Raw genomic sequence first — 10,784 nt, forward strand, 5'->3', positions numbered from 1 at the left:
TTTATTTGGCACAGGTAAGTGGAAGCCCAGAAAACTTAAAAGACCTTGCTCAGGGTCCACTGCGGCCGTACCTGGTCCGCTGCCCACCAGATCTGCATTGCTTCTGGCCAACCTGGAGCCCGGCGGCCCACTCACGAGGCCCCGCCCCGGCCCAGAGACCACGCCCCTGACACAGAGGCCACGCCCCAGACAGCACGGTCACGCCCCCTGCGCTGGGGCTGCGACCTCGACCCTTCAGCCTAGGCCGGAGCCGGCGATGCGGGAAGGCGTCCTCCGTCTTGGCGTCCCCGCCGTCCAGGGCTTCTCGCTCTGACCGGTGGCGAACGCTAACGGCAGCTGCTCGGTCCACCGGGTCGGGCCCAGCAACCGCCTAATGACAGTTCCCAGAGTCCTCAGCGGTGAACCGGTTATCACCGATACCAAGCGCGCTCCTGACGGCGGGCTCACCAGCTTCGTGAACGTGGTGGTCTACGAGTAACAGCCAGTAGTCCTCGCTACCACGGCTCCAAAAATGGGCCGTTTGCGCGCACTTTACACACCGTCCGTAAGGGCCAGGGGAGACAGGGCAGTTTGTGAGGAAGCGGAACTACATCTCCCAGAGTGCCCCGGACACAAAAGTGCAGCGTAGAACTACAGCTACCAGAATGCTCCAAGAACGCCCCACCTCTGAGCTCCGTGCCACAAAACGGTAATGTGTGGGAAGGAAAACTACATCTCCCAGAATGCTCTGGGAAACTCACAATTTCCTGTTCCCACGAGGAAGTGGTAGCACGTGGGAGGCAAAACTACAGCTCCCAGAGTGCTCTGCGCATGCAACCGTTGAGAATGTATTTTTACTTTATCTTACTATTCTTTAGAGAAACGAAGTTCCACCAATGTTAGGAACAGAAAAGGTATAGGCCGGACTCGATTGTCAACAGGCGAGGACTGTTTATTGAGGAAGAGCGAGGGGCACAGACCTTCCCATGGGTTTGGAGGTAGTGGGAGGGACTGGATTTTGCAATGGGTTTATGTTGGGTTTAACAAGGAAGCAGAGAAATAGAAAATGGGTTATGATCTCTTGGGGGGCCCAAGGCGGTGTCCTTGGCCAGGCCCAGATTGGAACCTGCCCTCAGATAGGCATGTGGTCAAGCCTGTTAGTGTGTATGTACCTGGTGTCTTGCCTGACCTGCGGTAATAAGACAGGAATCAATTTTTTTTTTGCCAGTCCTGGGGCTTGGACTCAGGGCCTGAGCACTGCCCCTGGCTTCTTTTTTGCTCAAGGCTAGCACTCTGCCACTTGAGCCACAGCACCACTTCTGGCCATTTTCTGTATATGTGGTGCTGGAGAATCGAACCCAGGGCCTCATGTATATGAGGCAGGCACTCTTGCCACTAGGCCATATCCCCAGCCCAGGAATCAATTCTTCAATGAGGATATAACTTTATTTCATCATGCCATATGTTCTTAGCAACTAGAACAGTGGCTCTTGTAGAGCAGGTACTCAACCAGTTGGGATTTTTAAATTGAATTGAACTAAAATCACATCTGGGACTGAGGATGTGGCTCGCAGGTAGATAGCACTTGCCTGACCTAGTTCAAGCCCCAGTTCTATTTTTTTTTTTTTAAATCACAGCCCTGAATGAAAGTAACCAGCCTAGAAGACCACATGGACACCACCATGTAGAGCAAAGGGAGTTTATTGCCAGTGCAGGGCCGAGTTTAGGTCTGGCTGGAGGCCAGTAACCCACAGACACAGGAGAAGCTGGTGGGAGCCCAGGGGAGAGTTTTCTTTGCGAAAGGTAGGTCTGGGTGTAGGGCCTTCCATTGATGCAGCTGAAGGCTAGAGATGGGGGCGGGGGTGTCCTAGAATGGAGACAGTCAAGCCACAAATGGAAGGAAGTACTAACATTCCCCCCTTTGTTGTTTAACAGGTATGGGTACCCGGCCCAAGAATATGGGTGGAGGTTGTTTCTTCTGGAGCTACTTCCTACTGTAAAGAGACAAAGTAGTTGGGGGATCCCTTTCGACCCGGTACCCTTCTAGGAGCATTTGATTGATAGTCTGATTGGTGGAGATCCTAATCTTTCCCATAAGGATGTTTAGCAGACATTGGGGTGGGCAAGGCACCATTAATAAAAGGCAAAATTGCTGCTAGCAGGCCCAAGAGAGGCATAAGCCAAAGAGGTTCCATCCTCCTTTATCTTGTTGGATATTTTCTGCAAGCTCTCTAAGATGTTTGATTTCCTCTTGGATGGTATAGCTGTTATCGGTCAGATTAAAACAGCATATGTTCTTTACCTCCTTGCACTCCTGATGGTGTAGTAGGAGTAAATAATCGATGGCGGTGGGATTGCCCTAAATGGCTTGTCTGTGCTTCTGCTGTTCTTGGTTTAACAGCGTGATGGTGGAGGAGGCGTAATGTTCTTTACCACTATACCTGCCAGGCTCATGACAGCTTTAAAGGCTCAGACTGCTAGTCCCAGTATCCTGGCCAGAGAAAAAGTGAGGGCATAATATTTCTGCCCCACATAACTAGCATAGCTCACCAACAGAGGATTCCTCCAGTGCCAGACCTCTTGCCTCTTGGGTATGATGAGGTTCAAAAATTTCCCTCTGAGACCAGCAGTTGTTTCTGCCATGGGCACGTGAAGGAGGTATCAATTTTGGTTCCAAAGCATCTCTGAGCCCGCCGAGTAGGAATCATGAGTGAAGCTCACCCTCTCGAGCTAAAAAAATTTATGGATAAGAAGCTATCTTTGAAATTAAATGGTGGCAGACATGTCCAAGGAATATTGTGTGGATTTGATCCATTTATGAATCTGGTGATAGATGAATGTGTGGAGATGGCTACTAGTCGGCAACAGAACAATAATGGAATGGTGGTTATACGAGGAAATAGTATCATCATGTTAGAAGCCTTGGAATGAGTTTAATAAATGACAGCTAATCAGAGAAATCTGCATCCCCTCTCCAAAAGACTACTTAACTGATACAATTTGGTCATGTACATTTTTTTAAATTTTTTTTTGTCCAGTCCTGGGCCTTGGACTCAGGGCCTGAGCACTGTCCCTGGCTTCTTCCTGCTCAAGGCTAGCACTCTGCCACCCGAGCCACAGCGCCACCTCTGGCCGTTTTCCATATATGTGGTGCTGGGGAATCGAACCCTGGGCTTCATGTATACAAGACAAGCACTCTTGCCACTAGGCCATATTCCCAGCCCCGGTCATGTACATTTTTATAGTTAACTTTTTTAAATAAACATTTGCAATAATAAAAATTCCCTCTGGGGTAGTACAATGGTCAAATAACTTCAACAGCAGCAGGAATTATGGGACAGGTTGGCAGGGATGTAATTAAAGCTATACTTTTCACAAATGAACCAGTCAGTAGGGGAATGTGGCCTGTTGTGTATAAAGTGGATTCATAATTAGCACAAGTAAAATGAATTTTTCAGTTGCTTACATTTGTGAGTGCATTTTTTTTTGTTTTTTTCAAGTAAAAAGATGGATTTATTGGGGGAAGTAAAAAGTATGCTGACCGGCCAGGGTCACGGCCCAGACTTTGGAGCTGGAATCGCGCGCCTGGGGCCACGCTCGGGGTTGGGTTATAAAGGCAAATAACACATGGTCAAGCCTGCCACACACAGGTGGCCAATGAGGTTACAACACTTACAGAGCATGCCAGGTTACATGCATGTGGCCAATGGCGTTACAATCTGCCTCATGGCAACTGTTTGAAGTAACCTATCATTTTAGTTAGACTTGGTGCAAGAATTTGGCAGGGCTCACATGATGCAGGCGGATACGCCTACTCATGGGAGGGCGTTCCACTACTCAGGTGGTCAAGCAGTTTACACAATCTTCTGTGAGTGCAATTTGAACTTGAGCACAGGTGTTGTTCTCCAGGATTATAACCTGGGGGTGGGGTAGGGTGCATAACATCAGCGCATCTAGGGTGTATAGCATCAGCGCTTGCTCTCTCTCTCTCTTTCTTCCTTTCCAGCCTTGGGGCTTGAACTCAGGGCCTGAGCACTATCCCTGTCTTCTTTTTGCTCAAGGCTAGCACTCTGCCACTTGAGCCACAGCACCACTTCTGACTTTTTCTATATATGTGGTGCTGAGGAATTGAATCCAGGGCTTCATGTATGCAAGGCAAGCACTTTACCACTAGGCCACATTCCCAGCACCTAGGGTTTTTTTTTTTTTTTTTTTTTTTTGTATGAGGGTGTCCCCCAGCTATAAGAATCTGCATAAGTAATGTGTTTATTAAGTTGGCTGGAGCAGAAAATAGTTAACTTTTGTATAGTGCCCCAAGGGAGGGGACCACAATGTAATGGGGTCCGAGGGGGGGATCCCCTATCCCTCCAAGAGTCCACCACTCAGAGACAGTCTCAAGCAAAAAGATGGATTTATTGGGGAAGCAAAAAGTATACTGACCAGCCAGGGTCACGGCCCAGACTCAGGAGCTGGGACCGCGCACACCGGTCTAATTCCTGCTTTAGACAAAAGTTAGAGCTGTTAGTAATTTGGGCTAGGCACAGCCAGATATTGCAATGTATGCAGTCCTGGAAGGATTCTGGGGGAGATCCTTCATGTTGCACTACACAAGTGCTAGAGGAAGCAAGCAAAAATTATAGACCAGTACAATAGAGAACTTACAGCCATTGTAGGAAACTCCTTTGTAGAAAGCACAAGAAGAGATAAAAGGATATGTAGAAGATATGGCATCCCAGGCTCACCAATATTCGATGGGACTGGGGCCAGTCTGGTGGGGCTGCCGTTCCTAGAGCCTCACCCAGGAAAAGCAGATTACTACTATGCCAGAGGTGACCAAGGGTGTGGCTGTTAGGAAGATGTTACTTGCCCTGAGTGGAATCCTCCGGTTCCTCAGTGACTGGGGGAAGACTAGGTCCAGTCTTTTTATCCGTGGAGATAGGGGTGCATGAAGGTTGATCAGGCAGCTGATATTTGACGTGGCAGAGATGAATCCAGTGTGGACGGCTCCGAACCTGCACAGCCATGGGAGTAGAAAGATTTTCTGGATATGGTCCGTCCCACTTAGCAGGAAACCTGGTGGAACTCAATGCCTGTGGCAGACAGTTGTTGGAATTGTACACCAGGTACCCAGCATTAATGGAGGGTGCAGAGGATGATGGGGGCATAGGGCTATTGGTCAGCATATTTCCAAAGAAAAGGGGCAGGTGCCGAAGGAGAGAAGATAGCATTGGGGAAGGTAAAGGAGAATCCCAAGCCTGACATGGGAGGCAAAGGTGGGCGGCAATACATAACCTCAAAAGGTAAAACCCACAGACAGAAAAAAGCCAAAGGTAAAAGCTTTAACCAGTCTAGATGTAACTCAAGGGACAGCTTGGTCAAAACCTGTTTGAGGGAGCGTTTAGCACATTCCACCCTCCCCGCACTGAAGGTGATAGGGAATATGCAAGTGCCCAGGAATGTTTAGGGACTTGGCCAAGAGCTGGGTTACAGAGGAAGCAAGTTTCTGGCCACTGTCGTTCGCTGGAAGCTGGCTGGCCAAAGCGGGGGATTATTTCTTTTTTTTTAAATTTTAATTTATTTTTATTTTTTTATTGTTTATTTTATTTTATTTATTTATTTTGCCAGTGCTGGGGCTTGGGACTCAGGGCCTGAGCACTGCCCCTGGCTTCTTTTTGCCCAAGGCTAGCACTCCACCACTTGAGCCACAAAACCTTTTCTGGCTTTTTCTACATATGTGGTGCTGAAGAATCGAACCCAGGGCTTCATGTATGAGAGGCAACCACTGTTGCCACTAGGCCATATTCCCAGCCCCGTATTATTTCTTGTAGTGGAAGCTGAGACCCAGAGGAGGCTCTCATGGTGGAGGTGGGAAAGGCCTGTACCCAACCCTGTAAAGGTGCCCACCAGGACCAGCAGGTACTTGTACTTATGGACTGTTGGCATGTGGGTAAAATCAATTTGCCAGTCCACATCTGGGAGATCACCTTGAGCCTAATGGGTTGGAAAGAGAGATGGCAGCACACTGGTGTTGGGGTTGGCTGTTTGGCATGCTTCATGGGAGAGAGCTGTGTGTGGAATTGTGTGTTGGCAGGGTTGTGGGAGGCTTTGTTTAATGAACTGCCTTAAGGCACCTGTATGGGGGTGGAAAAGGTGGTGGGGGTATTTATGGTATCCTGCCTGGGGGGAGGGTAGAGTCTTTTGTTACCAGCAGCTGTTAATGCCCATTGTTTTGAGGACTTTGCAGCCTGTTTGGCAGTCTCATCTGCCCATGGTTATAAAGAGTCATTTGACTGATGGGCCTTGCAGTGAACTATGCCAGTGACTCGGGACCATTTATAACTGAGGTCCCCTTAGTTGTCAAGAGGCTTCATTCCTTCCAAATGGCTGCATGAGAAAGGACAGTATGGAAAGTGTAGAGTCTGTACACAGCCAGGGAATGGCCCGCAGCTGGGTGGAAAGCTGGGCCTGCTGATTGGTAGTCTGGAGAGGCAGGGGAAGGACTCCACAACACCAGAGATCGACACCACAGTGTCAATCAACCAGCCACCCTCGAATTTTCCCAGAGGAAAGAACTGACATCGGCAAACCAAGTAAAATGGGAGTCCTTCACTAATGTGGGCTGGGTGAGGCAGCAAGTCCTCCAGCGTCTCCACACAGGAGTGTGTGGCCAGGTTTCTGTATCTGGGACAGGTAATAGAGTGGGTGGGTCATGCAGAGGGCAGGGCTGGAGGTTAAAGTGGGGTCTTCTACCAGCGACCCCTGAAGGGAGAGTCTAAGGGAGGGAGGCACTGTATGCAGCCCCTTGTAAGTTAACTCAGAAAGGTGATGGTGGGAAAGAATGGTAAGGGCTGTGCTGAAGGTTAGCTTTTTAAAAAATTTTTATTAATTTTTTTGACACGGTGTTGTGCAAAAGGGGTACAATTACATAATAGGGCGAAGGTTAGCTTTTTGATTCCTGTATTAAAACCAAGGAAGTGGCTAGGGCCCGGAGGCAAGGAGCCCATTGCCTAATGGTAGGGTCTAGGCATTGTGACAAGTACGCAACAGGCACAAATGAAGGTCCAATTTGTTGATCCAAAACACCCAATGCAAAACCTTGATTTTCAGTTACATACAGGAAGAGCGGGTGTGAAAGACCCAGCAGCCTGAGGGCGGGGCCTGCTGAAGTCTCCTAAAGGGAGAAACCAGAGGAGGGGGGCAAAGGGGTTCTTCAGGTGACTCTTCAGCTGCCTCATATAGGGGGTGGGCTAGGTAGGAACAGTTGGGGGATCCAGGGCCTGAGGTAACCAGTCAGACCTGGGAAGGAGAGAAGCATAAGACTTAGTGAAGGGTGCAGGGTAATTAGCAATTAAATGTTTCCTGAGGGAAGTAATAGCCTTGTGAGTGGGAGAAAGTTGCACATGGCTGGATGGCCTAGTACTTTATTGGGCAAGACTCAGTATCCCTGAGAGACAAGAAAATGAAGAGGGCCACCGCATGGGTGTGACACAACAGCTTGGTGGGACTGCAAAGGAGAATGTCCATCCACATAGTGGATAAGGGTGGAGGGTTGTCCTGTAAGTCCCCTGCCAAGGCCTGGCCAAACAGGTATGTATGGGGGGGGGGGAGGGAATGTCCCAGAAGCCCTGGAGATGCACAGCCCAAGTAAGCTGTGTTGAGGTTGGGGTAATGGGGTCGTCCACATAAAGGCAAAGAGGTCCTCGGAGGAAGGAGACAAAGGAGTAGTGAAAAAGGCATCTTTTAAACCCAACAGTGAGTAAAAGGCAACTAACTGTTGCAGGAATTGTGGAAAGCAACATTTAAGGATTGGGCAAATGGGGTGCAGGGGAATAAAAGCCGACTTTATAAGGGAAGGTCCTGCACCAGATGATGTGAGCCCTTAGGCTTGGGAGTGTTGTAAGGGGAGTTAGCGGGGTGTAACAGCCTTTTTTTTTTTTTTTTGGCAGATCTTGAACCATCGGCTATAGTCCTAAAAGGAGGGAGGGGAGACTGGGGCTGTGAGGAGACGTGCTGGGGGGTCTCTCAGAGATATGAACCGGGGCATGATGCTTAGCAATAGAAGGGCTGTGGATGTCCAACACCGACGGACAACTTCGGAGGGTGGAAAAGGGAACCATCAACAGGCAGGTCTACTAAAGCCGCCATCAAATAAAACACCAGGGAGGCCAAAAAATGTTGGGAGGGACACAAAGTGATGGAGGCACCAAACTTGGCCAAATGGTCTCTGCCCAGCAGGGGGACAGGACAGCAGGGAATGACAAGAAAGGAGTGACAGTCACCATGGAAAAAAGGCAAATAACAAGGGGGAGGGTTGTTGGGGCCTGTAAGATGTATCCTTCACCCCGACTGTGGAGGTCTCAGCTAGGTAAGTCTGGCTCCAGAATTCAGTAGTTACAGAATACCTAGCACCTGTAGCCACCAAAAATGAAAGAGCCTACCTGTAACCACAATTGTTACCCTGGGCTCCTGTGTGGTGATGCAAGTGATCAGGGCTGGGAGTCTAGGGCCTATTAAGTCTAAAGCAGCCAGTGCCAAAAGGTCAGAGAGGATGGGAAGGCCTTTGTGGATGACTGCCGTTCCTGAGCCCATGGCCCAGTGCCCCCGCCCACGGCACCCGGGGCATGGCTTAGTTGGGAGTTTTTGGCTTTGGACAAGCTGAGCCTTTATGGCCTCACTGGCCGCACCAGTAGCATGGCTTAGAGATTCCTTCCCTTTTCTACAGGGGGTAGGGTCCCTACTAGTGCTCCTCCTGACCACACCCATAACAGGACAAGGCGGGCTGGAAGGGGCTGGGGCTGGTTTTGAGACCCGAGGCTGGTGGATTTTTGCTAGCATGTGGTACTTAAGTTTTTTGGTCTTATCATCCCTGATACATCTTAAAGGCTTCCTCCATAGCCTGGGCCAGGGGGTTACAGGTCCCTTGTCTAATCTTTTTAGCTTAGCCCAAATGTCTGGAGCTGCCTGATTAATAAAATGAGTCATTAAGTAGTGTTGTCTAGTTGTCCATCCACAGACTCAGGATCTAGGTTGATAAACTGAAAGAGGGCCTTACTTAGTCAAAAAGTCCTGTATTACCTCAGTTGTTTTGTCATAATTATGGCTTTGGAGCTTGCCTGTTTGAGACCCTCAATTATGCAGGCCATCAAGCAGCTCTGGCTTTGGCTTTGGAATTGTAGTCCCAGTGAGTGAGGCTCCTGGTTGGGTATGGCCTTAGTCCCAAGTGGGTGACTGGGGGTGGTCTGGTGGGTCTCATCCACATAGTGGCCTTTTCCAAACCTCCCACTGTTCCTCTGGCAGGAGTATGCTAAAAATCACTTATGCATCATGGCAGGTTACCTCATAGGACTGGAACACACATTCAACTCCTTGATGTAGGTGGCGGGATTGGAGAAGACCCCAGGTGCACCTCAACCTGGGACATGTCAGACAGTGAAAAAGGCACATGGACACACAATATGCCTTCTGCCACCACCACCTTGTGTGAGGGGTGAAGGGGGGCCAGGGAAGAACCCTGAGCTGGAGTGGGCCCCCAAGCCTGGACCTGGGTAAGGGTGGCACCCAGCATTTCCACAAGACATGCAACAACCTCCAGGGTGCCGCCAAGCCCATTTGGCAGCTGGCTGACCATGGCTGAGTCAGATGTATCCTTAGCCTGCAAGGAAACCAGGTTGGGGGGGGGGGGGCTGATAAGGAAGAGGAGGTGCCCACAGAGGAGGCCCAGGACCTTAGGGAGTACAAGAGTGACTAGCTGACTGAGGGGCAGCCAGAGCAGAAGTGGGAAGAGAAAGTCTTGCCTCTACAGGATGGAAGTACCGCCTCGGCCAGAAGCCCTGCCTCTGCCAGAGCAGGAGGGAGGAGGGCCACCACCACCACCACCAGTGCCGGCAAAGGTGGTGACTCATGGGGTCAGAGTATGGGCAAGATGGTGCCAGCCTCGTAGCTAGGAGACTGTGGGCAAGTGAACATGAGAGGCAGAATAAAGGCTTAGAATGGAGAAAGGCCCTACATACTAACTTCCTTTAACTTGCCCAAGCAAAAAGAGGTCCCATATAACGTTGGGACCCACATGGACGAATTCTCTGGTGAATATTAGGGCCAAACCTGATTATATAAGTGTATAAGCTTATGAGGCTTAATGTCTGGTACAAGTTTAAGAGCCTTTATGTTGTTCAAAAGACAGCCCAGAAAATCCTGAGGGATTTTAGACTGTGTCCTTCCCGTGAACACCAATGGAGTTGATACTAGAGATACCATGGCCATCCCCAGAGGCTCTCTGGTCAACTAACATAGAAGGAACAGGCAGCAAGACGGGTAGTCACTGCCAAGTGCTGGGTTCCTTGGCCTGTCTGGCCTGGAGGCCTAGGACCCTGGAAGTGGAGGGCAGGGCTCAGAACTTGGCACACAGATTTCTCTCACTAAAAAGCAGTATGGAAAAAAGACTCCAAGCCCCTAGCTGCAGAAAATGGCCACTCACCTGGGAAGAAAAGCAAATCACCCACTGTTGGATGTAGGCAAAGGCATTTGGTCAAAAGGAAGCCAATCGGGCAGTCCTCTGGGTGGGCCTGGAATCAGGGCTAGGTCCTAGGGCAGCTGAGATTCCCTGAAGGGAAGAACAAAACCACCAGGGAGCCTGAATCTGAGTCGCGGCACCAATGAAATGAAAGTAACCAGCCCAGGAGTCACGTGTCAGCCAAAGATGGCTGCGCCCAGGCGAGGGGCGCGAAGGTTGTAGCGAGCCCCGAGCCCTCGTCCTGGAGGCAACGGGGAGCCGGCCGCGCGGGGAGGTGGCATCTTTCTGGGGGAAA

At 50.0% G+C, this 10,784-nt stretch overlaps 1 protein-coding gene across 1 annotated transcript; it reads left to right on the top strand.

The window, feature by feature from the left end:
• Positions 1-2,594: 2,594 nt before the first annotated feature.
• Positions 2,595-2,910, top strand: LOC125367926 (small nuclear ribonucleoprotein G-like). The gene has a single exon (XM_048368652.1). It carries the CDS (start codon positions 2,686-2,688, stop codon positions 2,908-2,910), a length of 225 nt encoding a protein of 74 aa, XP_048224609.1. The 5' UTR covers positions 2,595-2,685.
• The last annotated feature ends 7,874 nt before the right edge of the window (positions 2,911-10,784 follow it).

This window comes from Perognathus longimembris, chromosome 1 (assembly GCF_023159225.1).
Source record: "Perognathus longimembris pacificus isolate PPM17 chromosome 1, ASM2315922v1, whole genome shotgun sequence".
NCBI lineage: Eukaryota > Metazoa > Chordata > Mammalia > Rodentia > Heteromyidae > Perognathus > Perognathus longimembris.

Coding starts and splice junctions, on each gene's coding strand:
- LOC125367926 (XM_048368652.1), top strand. CDS start 2,686: ATGAGTGAAGCTCACCCTCTCGAGCTAAAAAAATTTATGGATAAGAAG.